Consider the following 19,879-nt stretch of genomic DNA (forward strand, 5'->3'; position numbering starts at 1 on the left):
CTACATGTATGGCTAACCTTTTCAGTCACTAGGAGTGATTATAGGACAATTTAGAATCCCCAATTTCATACTCTAATATCCTGAGTCACTTAAGAAGGTCCTCAGCTTTTGATATGTTACAACCTGTATAGACTTAAAAATGACTAACTAAATGCCTTCAAATTGATTTGGGGTGCTTGCTGTGCTGGGACCGAAAATACTGTTGTTCTTCCTAAATTTTGGTATGCATATAGTGTATCACATTGAACATAATATAAATAAAATCTGACACATAATCTGAAAAATTTTAAAGTGTCCCTGGAAATAGTTATTTGGTAACAGCATTCCATGTTTAATGAGCTAGGGAAAGCCCCAAAGAAGGAAATCTGAAGAAAGCAGCAAGCTGATGTTCCTCTCTCTTCGCATAATTACACCTTTTATATTTCTCTGTTTAAGTCAGTATCTGATTTTTCTCTACAGCAGGGGAGCAGGTAAAGCAGGGATTATTTTCTAACTAATAGCAAGAATTTTTGATTTTATTTCATTGCTATGAATAGATACAGTCATATTTAACAAAAAAAAATAAAGTGCACTGCAATTTTAAAGCCATGCTTATATATTTATGGGGTCTATAATACAGTGCTTTTACAGAAGAATCTTACCTAAAATACTGGCTAACTGAAGAGACTGACTTCAGTCTTAAGGATATAGACGATCATGGAGAGTGTAAAAATATACCTGTCATTCTCCATCTGTATTCTAAATTAGATTGAACTAAATCTAAATCTAATTTAAAACCAAATTAAATTAAACTGAAGTAACTTTCATCCAGTCATTGATCTGACTACAAACCATGCAAAAAAATGCCATTCCCTATACCATCCAATTTGATATAAAAGAAACAAGAGCAGCTGCGTGAGAGTCGCATATACTGCACTCCAGATGGTCTTTCCTCAACATAATGATCAGGAGGTATGGGGTCATTTAGTTTGTAAACGTATCTTAAAACCTCAGATTCTGAAATCCAAGAAATTTGGAAAAAAAAGGAGTCACACAAAAAATATTTCATGTATCCTGCCGTGATTCATGCGAACAGGTTCACAAAAACCCTTGGATAAGTGTATTCAAGCCATTAAAAAGTTTATCCTGTAGACTTTGGCTAGGATTTTCAGTACAGACATAGGAAGATTTATATCCGAGTCAATAATAAGGCAGTCCCTTGATCTTTTCTGAAAATCCCTGCTGTGCTTCTCACTCAGTGTCATGGGGAAATCATTGAGTAGTGGGATTATTGCAGTTCCAAGGCTTTGCCCACGCAGGATCATGAAAATCTGGAACTCCAAAGATCCAGTTGACACTCCTTAACCAAATATTGTATGATTTGCATGTACTCTTAATATACTGGAGTAATGGCAAATAAACAGTTTAAGTCCTGGTTTCTTAAATAAAAACAGCTTTTTGTCCAGTTTTTTCTTTTCTCCATGGTTGTACTTAAGACAAAATATTTCTACATGTTGTCTTCAACTGATTTGCATAAATGATGCTGCAGATGTTTAGGTAGCCCATGTTCAGTATCTGGAAGAATAATATAGGTGTAAAATTTAATTAATTTTTGTTGTTTGATCTGAGTAAAGTGACTTTTCTTCTGCTTTTTAAATAACCATAGAAACTAACCACCCTATCAAATGGAAAAATAATTTATAAAAATTTAGATATTTGAAGTTAAAAGCAGTATTTTAAACTATTGCTACACAGAATGTTATCTTTTGTTATTTTCTCCATAATTATTTTTTAATTACTCCACAAACTGAATAACCATTGAAAATGTGAAGATTTTTGTGTAAGAAAAGATATGGGATCAGTTAGTCTTTGGCTAAATTGCTGAAAAGAATAAAGGTGAAATGTATTAAGAATTATATAAGGGAAAAATAAACATAATTTGCTTGGGTTTTAATTAAAAAAAGGATATATTTTTATTCATACCTAAGAGAAAATAGGAAATGTACAAAATGATTTGGAAACATTTTAAAAGCTCCCCACTTTATTGAGAAGTGGTCATGTCATGAATTAGAGTGTTATTAATAATACATATGTTTCTTTATAACATTTTTTTATTTCAACTGCATTGTAAAGGTGGTACAATGGTGCAAGTTCATGGGCAGATCATGTAGTCAATGGTTCAGCTGAAAATTACGGGTGAGTAAAGAGTGTAGTGTCACAGAAATAGCTAAAATGTATTTCTGATCTGTATAATAAGAGTTCATTTATAATTGTACCCACATTATTCCTAATAAGTATATCTTTCTCGATATCTTTCTTTCTTGACTCAGAACTAAGGCGCATTTATGTGCTACTCTTTTTTCCAAGAGTAATCCGTTTTATTCAGTTACAAACGCAAAAAGAATATTAATTATGTTTGAACTATTTTTAAAACGTGTTCCCACTGTTCAGGGCCACTTTAATGAAAAAGCGCTTTTTGACTGATAGTACCTGCCTACATTCGCAGTGTTGGGGAGTGTGTCTTTGAGACCTAATACTTCTTAGTTTTAGAAATAATCTCCATTTTAACTGTCTAACCTATCTTCCTGTGTGATTGAGGCACAGCCCCTGCAAAGTGCCGTATCCCTTACAATCGTCACTGCTTCCCGACTGCAGCTGGCTCCTGATCAAGGGAGCGCATAGATTTTCCTTGCTATTCGTTCTTTGACTTGACCCCTTCTCTCTCGTTTTCTTCTTGCTCTTGCAACGTTTTTCTTCTTTATTTTTACTTACTTCCTTTGTGAATGCGCACAGAGCTTGCTTCTTTCTGCCCTTCTGTATCTTCGAAGTAGGAGCTGGACTATGCCGGTGCCATATTTTGGCTGACTAAAACAAACAAACATACGGTGTGGGTCCAAAATGCTGGTAAATCCTGAAGTTCTTAAGTGAAACTCCCACAGAGTTACTGGGAACTTTTCCTTGAGGAAGACTAAGAGTTACAAAACTGTATCTCGATATCACTATACATTGCTGTCTCAAATGCTATACAGATACTTAAAAACATGTAAATTGTGCATGAATATTGACTTAATCACTTATTAGTAAATTAATTACTGACCATACTTTGAATTTTATGTTTCGATTTATTCTTTTGTGGTGATACAAGCCAATATAGCTCTCTGGAGAAATAGTTATGCACCACAACCAGATCACTGGAAGGCTATTAGACTGTACTCAGTTGAATATAACAAACCACACAAAATGATACGATATATTGAAAGGGATTGGCGTGTATATACATATATATGCATATACACTATATATAAAAGGGTTTAGTCACAGTTCCCTTGCAGTCCTACGGCTATTTAAATAAAAATGTGATTTTTATTTGTCCTGTATATGTTGACTAAAAGAGGAATTCTGGTTAAGGAATTCAGAGACTGAAGGAGAACATAAGTGACTTTGTCAACTTGAAACTAAAAAAATCCGGTAAAAAAGAGCATTAATCCATCAATATTTTAATGCAAGTTTTTCTCTTCTTTAGAGAGGACAGGTTTGTAAGGGTCTTCTGCCTCAACATTAGTGCAGCCACAGAATTACTTGAGACCATATTTCTTCCCTAGCTTTTTGAACCAGAGTACCGCTGTTTGATGGCTCTTCAATTTTAAGTGTTTGAAGTATACAGTTAATTTGTGCTTACGGCAAGGGCCATGCTTATTAGTTCTTCCTGAGAAAGTGTACAAGCATACTGAAAATGGACAGCGTTTGGAGTAGGCTGGGAAGTGCTTAGTGTAAACAAAGCTTTTGTATTTGCTTTTGACAGTCACATTAAATAGCTCCGGTTTACTTTACTTGTCTTAGATTTAGTACTGTATAGATGCTACAGTAGGTAGATATCAGGGGAAAAAAACAGATTTGTAACTTGAAAAAGAAACTCACTTGTTAGTACTTTCTGTCCCCATTTAAATTTAGCTCCAAAAAGCTGTGGAAAAATAAATAAAAAAGAGAACATCTGTTGTCAACTAATCTGACCTTTAGGTAAACCATAAGGCATAGAACATACTTTAATAGAATGAAGACTACTGAAATGAATCAGATTCTGTTAAGATCAATGGATTTACAGAATACCTTTAACAGAAACACTATGCTATTTTGCTCATTCGTAATTTAGGACCTTAAAAAATAATAAAGTCTTACATAACTGCTTATCTTGGAATGATCTGATTGAAATCCAGGACTCATCGAGTAACAGAACTCTTGTTGACTTCAGTGAGGTCAGAATTGCAGGTCTGTTGCCAAAAGTCAAGGAGACAGATAAACACATATTTGCACGTATTAAGCCCTGTTTATGATATTTTACTAATTAAATGTCTGCCATATTATTGGTCTTTCAAAATGTTACTGGGAAAAAAGAGGCCAACTGAATACAGTGCGCCATGTGCAAATAAAGTTGCATTTAAGATCTGAGGAAAAAACACAAAGCCCATGAAGAACTAGGTACTTTTCAAATTTTCCATTGAGTTCTGCGGTACACAAGGGCTTATTTAGATACGTGCTTTGTTTTAGGCCTACATCTAATTCACTTGGTTAATCTATAGTCTAAGTGCTCTGCTGAACTGCTTTTGAACATTCAAACCCTACTAGGAAAGGCTTCTCTCTCAAGCTTCTCTATGCATTGTCTTATATACCGCTTACTCTTCAGTCATGGAATGCATGTTCATTAAAACCCTTGAATGTTCCTGCTGTGGCTCATACGTTATGATAGAACAATCAAGTTGAGCGAGTGAGATATTGTATCCAGAAATGGGAAAAAAACGTAATAAATTTATAATATAAAGCTGAAACTTATACTTTGGAATACTTCTAATATTTTTATTAAAATTTAGATTATTGTCTTGGAGAGAGTTGCATCAGTATATTCAGTTATAAAATTGAGCTGGGGGTGATGATTTCAGCTATCTTTGAGAATTTTGAGTCCCCAGTTTTTGAATGCTAATCAGTTTTATCATGATCTTCAGTGAGTCATCTCATAAAGACAGAGATAGGTCTTCCTGTAGTGTCATTTTTTTTAATATGTGTCAATTGAGGGTCTGTGTTAAAGATGCTGGAAGTTGGAAGTAGTTGGCAAAATACAAGGTACTATAAAAGGCAACTGGCTATATAAATGAAAATGTATGTAACAAGTACCAGGGGAAAAAAAAAGTAAAATCAAACACTTTAACACATTACATTATAGCAAATATATGCCTAAGTCTCTCAGACTTTTAAATTAGCAGTGAAGGAATACCTCCAAACATTTCATAGTGTACGCACAGAATAAAAATATGAATAAATGTTAATATGATAAAGTTGGTGAAAGCTACATAAATTGGTAAGACATAAGGCAACACATATGTTGCTTACATTCATTGGTTCACTTCTGATTAAGGAAATGGTAGTCTGCAAGGTTCATTTTTTGAGAAATTACCTTTGAGTAAAATACAGGAAACTAATTCCTTAACTAGTTGAAGTTAACTAGTTAAGTGAAATTAGTCTTATTATTAGCTCATTTGCTGTGTTTGCTTTCATTTGAGTGCAGTTACAAATAGTGTTAACTGGAAATTAAGAAGCCTCTTTCTCAAAAGCATTCACCACTTCTTTTTGTCTAATGTTGAGATTTTCTATGAAGAAGAAATCGCTTACATATGTTTACTGTTTTCCCATCAGATGTGCAAGTTGCTTTTCTCTTCCTCCAAAATACACAAAATTAATTGGGTCTGATTTTAGAGATAAAGAAGATATGAAATATTTCAGTATATAATTTCGGTCTTAATTGTTCCAGGATTGATGCTACTTACTGGTTTTATCAATATGTGATCGTAATAGCTAGCATAAACCTCTGACTGCATCCATAGAATCATAAAGTAGTTTGGGTTAGAAAGAACCTTGAAAAAACTATCATCTGGTCTAACTCCATACTTAAAGCGGGGCTTTGCTATTCCTCAGTAGTTAAACAACCTTACAATCTCTTGATGATGAAACACGTTTTGGAGAGTAAATCTCTACAGATGTAGCTATACTTTCTTTAAGCACTTTTATAATTGTACCGTGCTATCGTGTGTTAGCGTGATTAGATATGTCTAGAACAGAATCACCATGACTGCAATGCCGTGTACGGATACCTAAGCAAGCTGTAAGCAACTGAGTTGCTGTAGCTGTAGCAGCCTGCGCATAGCAATGTGGAGCACAACGTGCCTGGCATCCCAGCTGAGGTCTCTGCTTTGTCGGCTTGGCTGAGGTAGCTGGTAGAAAAGTAGTTCAGATACTGGCGTGGTACAGCTTAGGCATGCCTGTGACGGTCACGTAGATATACCTGTAGTTATCGCGTACGCCACAGTGTAGTGTGCATGTCAATAGGCGGTATGAGTGTGTGCGTGTATGTGTATAGATATGTATATCCTACATATATATAAAGCATGATAGAATATTACTGCAGCGAAAAATACCTTGCTTTGCTTCCTGTTTTTGTTTATTTTGCAAGAGTACCTAAAAGCCTTACGTTCCTGGCTTTTAAAAACTATAGCAGCACATAATTTTATATTAAGTTTCTTTGTAGGTATAAATGATTGATTTGGTGAGATACCCAGTCACCAGTTGATCTAGAGGTTTAGCAGTACACTGCTCCTTCCCATTTTCCATTACAATACTTATGACTCAAATTTAAGTTTGCTTGGTACTAGAAATCTCAGTTGTTTGTAGACATGCTTAACTATGTTATGCTAACAGAGGATCTTGTGTCTGTAACTAAACAGCAAAGTTCCTATAGCTATTAGAAGAATAACATGTCCAAGGATTGAAATCCAGCAGCCATCCACAGACACTGACAGGTATTACCATTGTATGTTAGCTGGAGTTTGAAATGATGATCATTAGAAAATGTATTGCTGTATTTTTCTTGTTCTGTGCTCAGTGTTTCTAGATGAAAAACATGCACTAGGAGCTGAATTGTAGTGTACTGTAGTCCTACAACAATTCTATTTTTATTTCTTCAGTTTTTTGTTACAAGAACAGCCTAGTACTAAAATTGTGATTGGCCTGATCTCATAGCTTGCTTTTTTAGTCTCGCACACAGTAAAAGAATTTAGCATGGTTTTCAGTTAAACCGCTTTCAGTTATTTTGGTGAAAAAGTAACTTTTGTTTGTGCTGTAAGCTGTTATGATTGCTTACTGTTGAAAAATGTTCATCTTTTATGAGGATTTTTCTATCCACAAGTTTAGATCAGTGAATGTATCAATTTGTTGAAAATTTTCTTTCGTATTTGTTAAGAAAAGTAACAAATCTGAAAAATTAAAAATTAGAAATGGTCATTTTCTTCATTGAGAAAAGAGTTACTTTTGAAATTTCCTGAATATGAATATAGAACAATGAAGATAAATCAGTAGTTAAAACAAAATGTTGTAGCACCTTTGGTTAGATACTGTAGTTACTAGAACTTACAGTGGTACCTGAATAGTATGGGACTTAAATTCTAATTTTTGGTGGGTCTGGAATATAAAATTAGATTGTGAATAATCACAGAGCTTTCTGCATGGTGGCTTACAGTGGCTCAAACAGTTTCAGAGTGATAGGTGTGCTTGGTTAAGAAGCAAACACTGCTGTACTCTTTTGTCAGTGTAGGGAAGAGTTATGCTCATAAGTCTGGAAGACTTTGATAGGGGAATAGGCCACCTACCATGCATGTTTTCCTTAGCAAAGCTAGAAGGACGCTACTATAGGTAATGCTAAATGGCGGAGGTCACTATTTGACATTTCATTAACTGTATTTTTTATAATGAAAAGTCTGTTAGCAAAGATAAACAGCTCTAGCATACATTAAAATATCATATGGATGTCGAGTACTTTAACTTAGACTATTATATTTCCCTCTTTCAAAATCAGTAACTCATATGATATGAATTATAATGAGAAAAGAGGAAACTTTGATCTAAATAACATTCTTGAGGGCTTATGCTCCCAAGTTATCTGAGAAGTTATGAATTTCTGGTTTTAATTCACTGAAGTGTTTCAAAAGCTCCCCCTCCATGCTTATGGCTGGGATGGGATATTAATGCGTAGTTGTGTACTGTGGTAGGTGAGGAGCTTTACTGTCCAAGCAGATTACTGGAGTGATATTTTTTCTTTAAAAGGGACGGTTCATTTTTGAAGACCTGGAACATATAGCACACGTGTTTACTAAGTTAAAAGGAAAAAAAAAAATATGTGAGGACATAGAACATGCCTGTTCAGACAGTAAAACTGTCTGTTGAATTCTTCTTTATATGTGTATGATCTAAAACCACACAGTGAAGCTTTCAAGTGGTAGACTGTCAATATGCTTATATAGCCCTCCCTTTGCTGCTGTGGCCACTGGGAGGTTTGCAGCGTGTAGCCTGTAACTTCAGTGTAACAACTCAGTTTCACATCAGGATTCAAGTTGGTCTTCAAATCCTTTGTTGTTGGCACCAACAACAGTGATGCCAAAGCTTCATCTAAACACAAAAGGTTCACTGCCAAAATCCATGTTGTCCTTCACTTCTGGGAACTCCTGGTTACTTTTCCAGCTGAAGTAAATGCCAGCTGCAGATTGTGGCAAACCGAATATTTATATTAACTATCGAATATGAAATTTCTGAGGTTTTTATCTGTTAGAATAGTGGTTAGCTCTAGTGGCTCCATGATGCTCTACTGTGCAGAGCACTGGTCTCAGTGGCCAGTCCGGCCCAAACCACTACATCTACAGAAATCAAAACCTGCCCACTAAGACATTAGTATTGGTCCTAATGGTAAAAATCCCTTTCTGCCTTCTAATACATGCAAAGGGTCAGATCTCTAACATCCTAAATAAAACTTTTAATGCAACAGCTAAAGAGAATGAGGCTTTAGGAGTAAGAAGTGAAAGAGGCTTAACTTCTCATGAAGTGTTTGTGAGAATCACGTGGTTGCTACTCACCTGTTTCTCTCTGTGTCCTACTTGCTGTTGGAAGGAGAGAGAAATAGAAAATGTCACGATACCTCTCGCCATACTGCCCAGTCCCTGCTGCTGTGTGCTCCAGCAATCCCCCACTCACTGGCAGGAGAAGGGTTGTTCTAGCTCTGTGTGTGTGCCAGACCCAAAGAAGAAAGTCTCTGTGGGCTCACTAATTTTCTTAAACATGTGGGTACGCAAAGTAGGGGGTGGGTTGTCTGGACTGTGGTTGTATTCTTTTCTTGTAATTTTGCTAATTTAGGAATGTGGTTTTTTTTAGAATTTATTCCCATAGTTTAAGAATTTATTCCCATGGTCATTTTTTTAATCACTATGTAGATGGCTGACACCTTTCTCACCTTCCATAGCACTTAAACCTCTCTTAAACAGTTATCTAAACTAAGCAAAGTTCATATCAAAGCTAAGGTTGTGTTTCTTTGTCTACCCACAATGTAAAAGAAGCGAGACAGTGGATGTTTTTGCTGATGAAGCTTCCCATTCAGAAACAGAACTGATAGAAGAAGTGAGGTAATTTTGTTGTGGTTTTGTGCCAGGTTCATTGTACTTTTCCTCCAGTCTTTACTACCTCAGCTTATAATTACCATTATGTGTCTCACTGTGGCGTGTTTGCTTGTTAGGAGCTTATAGATGTAGGTTTGTGGTGAATGGTATTATTCTGAACCTGTCTGCAGCAATTCCTTCGTATGCTCTATGGGTCCAATAGTTACATCACGGAAGGCCTGAAAAGACATTCATTTTAATGAATCTTTTATCAACGCATTCAGCAAAGTTGGCCACCCTAGAGACAACTATACTCTGTCTCAATATGGTCTTTTAGAAATAAAATGCTGTTAATAACATAAAAGTCTTCATAATGAGGCTGTGGTACATCTCTCTCTTTTTTGATACTAATTAAAATTCAGCTTCTTGTTACACTTAATCACCATCCAGTCACTCTTTGTATTAACTGACTTCATTGTAAAATGCATGACTTCACTCAAGAAAAAGTCCTGAAGGGTACATGTTCCCCATTTTTATTCTATAGCTGTTCCGTTACTCAAGGAGATCTGGGAGGAGCATGAATTTAATAAGTAGCTCCGTCAGGGTATGGATTTTACTTTTAAAATTACCTTGATTTTATGTATTTTAGGATATTGCTAGCAAATATTACTCCTTGCACACAGACAAATTCCTTTGTGAAAAATGTGGGGCTTGCTTAATTTCTGAAAGTAATGTCATGGTTAATTGCCTAAGTTAGTAGAAGACAAGACTGCTTGATCAAGAAACTCTCTTTTACTCAATCTACTTTCTCCCCGTTGCATCTCTAATAGCAACTTTTCCCATTGCTGTTTTGGCAGAGTTCTTTAGGCTGTGAGTTAGGCAAACATTGCCTAGTTGGTAGAACCTCTGCAAGACTAATGATTTTGTAGATTTTCATCTGACTACAGTCCGAGCACCACGTATGAATCCATCGCTATAGCCTAGCTTATATTTTGACAGACATCCTGAGTCTAATACTAGTTAACAGGGCTTCATGGTAATTATGACATCTGGAATGTGAACTACATCTGGAATGTGAACTACAAACAAGAGCACTACCTCTAAAGATAATGCACTCTGTAAAAATTTAGTCATGAGTAAAAATGCTCAATTAAACTGCATAATTAAATGGGTCCTTAGCTTTAGCGAGACTTAATATTATGTCAGCTATTCTTTTCCTCTAAGTTTGATGTATTAATTAACAAAATAACATCATTTTTACCCAGAAATTGTCAGGAAACAGACTATTGCATGGATAGTCATTACTGAGACATTGGAAACATTTCAGCCCATTTATCAGAGTGTGGAGCAAGCCAAATCATACATGTATAAAAAACCTGTATGCTATCAAGAACCAAACTCAGAAAACTTACCCCCCCCCCCAAAATGTGCATAACGATTTGCTCCAAACCAGTATCATGCAGCATATTTTATAATTAATAGAAAAGTCAAAGGTCAACTGAGCTGCTTTTTGACTAACATTACAGGAATTGTGAAGCAGCAGATAGACAGCCATATCAAAGATCCAGATCAACAGAGCAACGTCCTATGCTAGAGCGGACCAACTCCCGCTCCCGATCCACAGAGCGTCCTGACTCAAACCTCATCAGGTCGATGCCTTCATTAATGACTGGAAGATCTGCCCCTCCTTCACCTGCCTTACCGAGGTGAAACAGACAAATCAATCAGACTAATCCCCTTCTGCCCCACCAGCTCACCATTTTATTTTCCCAGTAGCTAATTGGTATCGCCTCATCCTTAGCTGTTCACTAGTAGCAGTAGATACTAACCCTTTCAGTGCCAACACACTATTTATATTCTACTCTGGATATAATGGTGTGGCTGCCATTGCAAATTGTTTGCTCACAGTACTTAACTACATTTGTTTGTGATTTCTCATTTATCAGGAATCCTGGATGGTTTCCCACATAAAGCACCTCATAATTATCATATTCTTCTCTTACAGAATGAGAAATTGTTTGTGTTCATCAGACATCGCTTATGGAACAACCATCATAACAACATCAAATGAAACTATTTTTTAAAAAAACAGTTTCTTTTAATGGACTGTGCTAACTTTGTCTATTAATTACCATTTTAACCACCATTTTCTCTGACTACATCTTACTGTGCCATAGTCTGTATTGTTCCTGTTTGAGTGCTATACTTTACTGATTGACATTTTGAAGATTTCTATACATTACTTGCAGCTTAAATAAACAAAATACAATAAAAAGATGAGTACATTTTGGTCTAGTTGATGTTCAGTAAAGCCTCTCCTTATTTTAGAACTGCAGAATACATTTTTTTGTTTTCTAAAAGTTAGTTAGTAACATCAAATCCCCAGTGAGATTTAGAGTCAAATACCAGTGTCTTTTCTCAGTTTATTACTTTGTTTAGAGAAATCCCTGTAATGTCATTGCCATTCAATGGCAATTTAACCTAATACAAACTGAGTAAAGATCATTGAATTTGACCTGTGGATAAATTTATGTGTATGTGGGTATTATATCTATATGCACATGAATATACACACAATACATTTTCTGGCTTGGCTGTACAAACAAGCATCTTATGGATGTTCAGCCTTAGTTTGGCTTGCTTTTCTTTTTTTTTTTTTTTCCCCAGAGAGATTTCTCTTTTTGATCGGGTCTTTTTCTGAAAAGAGATGATAGTTTCACTGCAGGCCTGCAAGGGTCCCAAGCGATCTCAAGCCTACTTAGTCATGTTATCAGTTTTTGATGGTATTTAAGGATGAATTTGTCATTTAATGGCTGTGGTTTGTTTTGATATGTGTCTCATAGGTCACATCCTCGAACTGGGTCTGTTCAGACAAGTCCATCAAGTACTCCAGTAGTAGGGCGAAGGGGCAGGCAGTTGCCGCAGCTCCCACCAAAGGGAACGTTGGAGAGAAGTAAGTGTATGGTTTTCTCCTTAATGATGTTGCAAAATTGCTCATGAAGGTCGGTTTTATATATTACTTTTCCTTTGACGCTACAGTCGAAATCGAGTTTTTGTGTACAGAATTAGTATCTGATAGTGGTATTGTATTTTGTACTGTATTTTCTTCTATTATCTTTTAATATCTGCAATACTCTTGACTGAAATGAATCATCAGCAGTACAATAATCACCAACAGTGCAATACACACGAACCAAGATGGACTAACTGTTAGCATGATCCTGTTCCTTTTGAACTCAATAAGTGTTTTGTCATTGACTTCATCAGGCACAGGAAATGTTCTTTTGTATGTTGTTTAATGATAAAACTCTGGCTCTTTGGGGAGTTAGGAGCATAGCTGATCACTTGTGGGTTCACATGGAGTGTGTCACAGATTGCTAATATAAAACCTGTGCATCTTGAAACAGGAAGAACAAGAAGAGAGGTAATAATCTTTAAAATAGGAAAGGTCAGCAAGATATTTCATGATTCATGTTTTACTGGTACGGTAATCGTGCTTATCTTTAATGTCTGAGCACTGATCAACGGAGACGTCTTCCAAAATGTTTAAAAACAGAGGTATATAAACACATTTTTGATAGCAAATACACCTTCACCCTTCCGTTTCTGATAACTAGATGTACTGTGCAAAATCAGTCTAAATGGCCATATACGCTCCTTTTCTTAACATGTATAATGTATCTTTTATAAAACTTCTGTTGTTTTTAACCCCTGTGCTTTGGTTCCCTTTTTTTGTTTGTTTTGTTTTTGTTACTTTCCCTAGACAATGGAGACAAGGAGATAGAATCTTATGAAGGTCTGTACATTAAAGGAGGGTTTGTTTTTCATCTGAAAGCCTTTTTGAGAGGCTATATAGGGAAAAATAAACCCAACTGCAATTGATGTTCCTTGATTGCACAGACATAGTCAGAATTAATGTCATAATTATTTAGTCTTTTTTATATTCAGACCTGTGGCTCATAAATTGTCCAGGACAAGCACCTAGACATGTACCCATTTTTAAATACCAAGGGTTTACACTGCAGCAAATAAAAGTATTTGAGTTAACCTACATATATATGCACCTTTTGGGGATTAGCACTTCAGGCACATATTTAAATTTAAGCATTTGAGGCTATTTGACAAGTTTAATGTTAGCCATACATTTAATCAGAACAATGTTTTTGTTGCAAACATGTTACAATGTTATACAGGTACTAGGTATTACTAAGTAATTTTCAAATAATATAGGAGCAAAAATTAATTGAATCAAGACAGTCTTTCAAAAAGTTATAATACTTTTGCTTAAAATTAAATCCCCTTGTATTTTATACCATTAAAACCATTTAATTTCCTTAATAGCAAGCCACGAGATATCAATTGCAGTCCTTGGTTATACCACTGAGGGTCTATATGTAGTATTACTGTATCTGTCTCATCAGACTTTTTTATTTAGTATTTGCAATGTTTACAGTGCTTATTTCCATTTTGGAAGCGAAACTTCATGAAAAGAGAACTCTGTTTTCTCAGATCATCACCCTAGTGTATTCATTCCTTTGTCGTCTTATGTGTCGTAAAATGCTTACACGAAATAGAGTCTAGATACGCCAGGAAATAATCACACCTAATCACATGATGTTTGCTCTCATTGCTGTATATGCTTTCATGTTTTACCACTCTTCCCTGCTCTTTGCTTAGTATATCTATTTAGACTGTGAGCTCTTTAGGGCAGCAGTTGTGAAGTACTGCATATTTTTACTGTGTTTGATTAGAGAGGGTAGCAGTCTTACTTACATCATAGGTTCTATAGAGAGAAATATAATAAATTCAATAAAATAATTATTTTTTATAGGAGTGCTAGAATTGTTTGCTCTGGTAAGTACTGCTGGGAATTGGAGGAACCCTATTTGGTTTTACTTGAAGGCTGAGTAATATTTTCCCGTATCTCCGTCTAATGTAGACTTTTGGAAAGTCGGGGTTATGGAAAATTGCCAAATCCCCAGATATTGGAGTTTAAATGTACAATCAAATATCATCAGCGACTCGAGATACAGTACCTAGACACATTTCATGTTGAATTTTACACGTATGAAGGTGGTAAACACTGTAGTTAAAAATATAATCCGTAGATACAACTTTCACACATCATTGTATATAATTTTCTGTCATGAATGAAAAGCTCATATTCTAATAACAGTATAGTTCTACTTTGAGGCTTTCTCTATCCTTCTTTAGGATTTTCTAATCCTTTTCTTTAAAGGAATAATCATAACGCTCTACAAGAACGTCAGATTACCTAACTTCGGTCACTGACAGAACGCGATTATGATTAATTTTTTACTGTGGAGAATTGAATTTTACAAAAAGTTATTTTAAGCAAATGAATTACCAGTGATAAAACCTGAAATTCAGTAGAAGGGGTTATGTTATTATTTAACAGATAAAGCAGCAAGTAAACCTGAAAACTTCATAGACATTTGAGTAGATTTTTATGTGTTATCATATGCCCTGGTGGTAATCAAAACAGTTGTCTGTTGGTGATAATCAAAACAGTTGCCTGTTGTTGGGAAGGCTATATGGCCATAGCAGAAAATGTCATTGTCACAGGGTAGTCCTTTCTGTTCTTATAGAAGCATATACTTGACTTAAAGGAGAGAGGGGATTTTATATTGCGTGGAAACATGCTGTGAAGGTTAAGCTTTCTGTGTTTTGAAATCAACGATGTTATTGTTGACCAGATTAAGTTAAAATCATACGGAAGAAAAGGGTTAGTAAAAGATACATTATAGAGAAAAAGGAATTGGAAGTCATCTCAGTTTTGTAAAAGGCAAAAACTTCTACGTTTGTAACTCCAACAGTAGTCTCATTTAGTCTGTATACATTTGAATAATCTTTATTTGTTACAGGGTTGAAACCACATACCATTTCTTAAAATGCAGTAGAAATAGAGGGACTCAAGTAGAGAGAAGGAAGTCATTTGCATTTGGGAAGGTTTTTTGTTACAGTGCAGCCCTCAGTATAATGTGGAATATGGTGTACTTGTGGCTATGCGACTACAACTGGAAGGGAAATTTACAGGGAAAAAAACCTCTGGGTAACTGCTTTCCAGGTTAGGATCAGAATTAAAAGACATTGACTTATGGTAGATTTAGTTCACTGAACTGTGTTATGTGATTTCAGCTTTTGCCTCCAGGACATCTAGATTTCTCCAGAATAATTTCTTTCAAGATTCTGAAATATCCAGAGAAGTTTGTTTTTAAGCAACCTAGCTGTGAGTAGCTATGGAGGACCATTCCTAACAGTAGTGTGTTGACCTATATATCTTTTCTCGGTGTCCCACATGCTCAGTAGGAGAACATAGGAATATCGTTAGCTACATTGCAGTTACAATGCAGCTTGTAACTTTTACGGTCATGACATTTTGGCTAATTCCTTAGCTTCCCACAGCTGTGTTGCTGCCAGAATCAGATTTACCTGTTCAAAAGAAAGACTGGGTATCTCTGAAATGCATGCCGTTATCTTGTCTGGTCAGAACATACCATAGGCATCTAGGCAGTTTGGGTTTTGCTTCAGGCTTTGTTAGTTTCATATATTTTCATGTTAGGCGGCTGGAAAATGGTTCTAAAAGAAGTCTGAGACCACTTAAGGTTTTACCACATTTTCACTACTGAAATGCCAGAAGACTTTTTTTTTTTTCTAGCTGAACTTTTGCTTGTATATTTTTAAATTATGCTAGGATAGAGATAGCTTGTTTCTAATGAACATTTGTAGAAAAACAATAGTATTAAATTGAACTTGTTTTTATCAGTGAAATGGTTATGTAATCTTAAATGTTCTACAGACAATAAGTGAATACCGGAATATTTATAGTTCTTAATGGTTAATGAGATTTTTTTCATATGTGGATACAATATATTTCTTTGTTCTTACTTGCCTTGGTAGAAGGATGAACTCAATGACTGCTTTCTGCTAATTAAAATGGAACACCATAAAGTGCTCTTGAAAGTATTCAGTATTAGCCTTTTCAATTTGTTGTTAATTACTAATCAGAGAGTATTTTTTCCTAATGTAATTTTTTCCTTTTCCTCTGAAAAATAAACATACCCCTTTCTTTCTTCAGGCCTAAAAAAAAAAATCCCCAAACCAAAAAAAACCCAATCATACACCCAACTGAAAAAAATAGAAAATTATGTCAGGCCAAACAAATGTAATAAAACCTTTAAGTATAAAAATGAAGTGCTCAGAAATTTAGCAAACAGTAGAGCTCAGTGAGGATTTGCCCTTCTGTTGATGCTCTATGGTACAGACTTTAATTACATGAACTCATAATAATCTTGTGTCTTGGGAAAGTTATTTCAGAGGCTGCTAAAACTGACATTAATGCTGATTAACTGTCCCCTCTTAACTTCTGGTATGGATGATCTTATTCCAGAATAAAATTATCTACGAATGGAATTAATGGGGGTAGTTGATTAGGTTTAATCAGGGATAGCTATCAGACATAACTCCAGTTTTTATATCTCTCAGATCCGATTTCAAATCTTTAAAAAGAAAGTATCTATTGTGTCAATTGTATTGTTGTTGCAACTCATGCAGTATGGAGTGCAAGATAGGCACTCTGATGGTTGACTCTGATACTACGGACAGACAGAAAGACATGCTGTTTATTTTAAGGGCTTTTGTCTCATTCAGGACAAAATTTCTCTCTTAAATGAGATAATTTTGCAAAATGAGAAGAAATTTTATTGTGTGTTTTCCAGTGCCCTCCCATATTGATGGGAGACAAATACTACTATAATGCAATTGCAGAGAACCTGTATTCACACTCGTCGTCACACACAATTCTATCATACTCTACCAGCTATGATTTCACAGGTTTTAAAAAATATATGGCATACAGGTAGTTTGTTTTGCAAATGGGGATTGATTACGTATATAATATAGGATGGGAACTTGGACTGCCTTCAGCTTGAATAGGAACTTGATGACTTTGACAAACACAGCAGTGGGGTACTGACTGTGAGTTATTAGTCACCTTTGCGCTTGCACAGGGTAACTTGCATTATGTGCACTTGACAGGAAAAGTGAAGAGAATAGCTTAGTTAACATCAGTAGCAAGGCTGCCTTAGGATAATGCATGAATCTACCTTGGGTTTTTAACTTCAACTAGGAATTTGCAAAAATCTACCTTTGCATTTTACTTGTGGATGCTTAGCTCACTCTCCTGAGAGGTGGCAGAGTCCTCAGCCATTGAAGAATATATATCAGTACAATTTCCATAGAAAAACTTGAACAAATGATACGTATATACAGGGCTTAGGCTGCTTAATTGGAAAGTTCCAGCCTTTCACAGGAAGTAAAGGTTCATAGTTTTCTCTTGGACTGGTAAAAGGAGGAATTAAACACCTCTTTCTGTGTGCCAGTTGAAGGTCTTACCATGTAGGTCTGAGACTACAAAGGGCATAAAGGAAAATGAGTAAAAATCATAAGGCTGTGCTCACAACAGTCATTGTTTATTTATGATTCAGGGTACCAACATGCCAAAAACATTTTAGTTCAATTCTGCTGGAATCGATTTTTTTAAAGTCTTTGGCACACCTTCTGTACATTCTTTTCTATGAGACAAGATTGATTGTGTAGATGGCGTCCCTGCTGAATATTTTAATTGGAATTTTCAATGGCATGATTTTATTGCAGAATTACAGAGCAGAAATCTATGTAGAGATTAGTTTCCATTGCATTGTCTTTTATTATAACCTAAATCTCTCTCCCTATTAACAATAACCTGTTAGAACGAGTAGTTTTAAAATTATTATTACATGCTAGCTAAACCTGAAGTCAAATAATTCAATGCGCTAATCAGTTGCACATAAACCTATACAAGTAATGAGAGAACTGGAAAAAAATCTGGGAACAGAGAACACAAAAACTCAGTAAGTAATGAAAATCTAAACCTTGAAAAACATCACATCAAAACAGTGGTTAATGACTAACTGACATTTAAATTAAAGCAGGTGTAGGGTGCACCAGGTATTCAGCTCAACACTCTTCCGTATCATTACAATCGTTACCCTGGTATTAGATGCGGTTTGTCACAAAAGAAAGTTATGATTCTTTATTAATGACATAAAAGAAATATATTTGTGTTGCTTCTCATTAACTGGTGATAGTGCTTATCGCCATTGTTTCCAACTATTTCAGTGTTCTCTGATATCTAGATATGTTCTAGGCAACTATAGTTACTGATGGAAAAGCGTCCTTTCTGAATTCTAACTATTCTGAAATCCAGGTAAAAAGCATATTATCTGGCAAATTGAGGATTTTTTTCTAACCTGGAAAAACATTTGCATTGTTTCTTCTGCACTTATTAAGGTACTGAGTATGCCCACTTGCTTATGATTTATACACAATTTAAAATATGCTCTTTGAGAATAGAGGCTTGAACTTTTATTTCTAGAAAAACTAAAGCAAAACCAAGCAGAAGGTGCTTTCAAACCAATTATATACCAATATATGTCTGCTTTCTCTGCTTTGGTACTTATTGTCTGCTTTCCAGTCCTTCAATAATTTATTAAGAAATTGGCAACAAGGGATATTAAGGGTTGCATATGACCAACATTACTTGGAGAAGGATCTCATTGGAGTAATCCACAGATATTAATGAAAAATAACACAAGGCTTTGTTTAATCTTTGATTCACTCAAAAAACAATTTATGCCACAGGCTGAGGGTTTGTATGTTATTGTGAATGTCTTTTGTTTGATGTTTACCTTTCATGTGAACAGCTTGTAACAAAGCATGCATGTTTTTGTCTTGCTTTTCCCCCCCTGTCATACCTTGCTTATACAAACGCAGCAGGAGATGAAGAAAACAAGCGTATTGGAGCTCAGGAATCAGAGGTCGAGGCAGGTCTGTCTGACCGCAAGTGCCTATCTCCTTTAGACATATTTTCCCCTGAGCACGTAGGGAAGCTTTACCAGCCAGCTTGTAAATACATTAAAAGTCAAAATCCAGACAATAATTGTATCATTTTAGGTAAGAACAAGACAAACAAATTCAATATAGCATAGTTTATTTACCAGTTTGCGAACGCTTAACATCGTTCAACCTGCAAAAATAACTTAACTTGTTTACTTCTTTTAATCCCTCTTTATGAAAGTACTCTGTCAGTGGGACCAAGTTACAGCCTTAGCAGATTTGGGTGGACTGCCCTTAGATGTGGTACCCCCTACTATGCATTGGTACTTTTTACAAGCAGGGAAGTAAACATCATTGTATCATGACACTTTTTCTTCCGTAATTTGTGTAGGTGGGCTGATGATGTTGAACAAAAATAGTAGGGAACTGCATTACCTGGAAATACTTTGTGTATTTTGTATAATGTCCCTCGTCCTGCTTGGAAGACAGTTCAGTTGGTAGAAGAAGAAAGCTAGTGTTAATGAGAACTGATAGATGAT

At 35.5% G+C, this 19,879-nt stretch overlaps 1 protein-coding gene across 29 annotated transcripts in view; it reads left to right on the forward strand.

Moving 5' to 3' along the window:
- Positions 1-19,879, forward strand: part of RIMS2 (regulating synaptic membrane exocytosis 2) — a gene marked incomplete at both ends in the record, with an annotated part of 495,649 nt that overhangs the window by 344,852 nt on the left and 130,918 nt on the right. For 15 of the 29 annotated variants that reach the window (XM_082499090.1, XM_082499112.1, XM_082499113.1 and 12 more), the window contains 2 exons: positions 10,970-11,149; positions 12,287-12,396. In XM_082499090.1, the coding sequence (XP_082355216.1) occupies positions 10,970-11,149; positions 12,287-12,396 (290 nt within the window). Of the gene's footprint in view, positions 1-2,112; positions 2,176-6,749; positions 6,825-9,401; positions 9,471-10,969; positions 11,150-12,286; positions 12,397-13,206; positions 13,244-19,879 lie in introns of all 29 variants that reach the window. The other 14 variants (XM_082499093.1, XM_082499092.1, XM_082499098.1 and 11 more) reach the window with 7 other exon arrangements.

Source organism: Vanellus vanellus (genome assembly GCF_965231255.1).
Source record: "Vanellus vanellus genome assembly, chromosome: 2".
NCBI lineage: Eukaryota > Metazoa > Chordata > Aves > Charadriiformes > Charadriidae > Vanellus > Vanellus vanellus.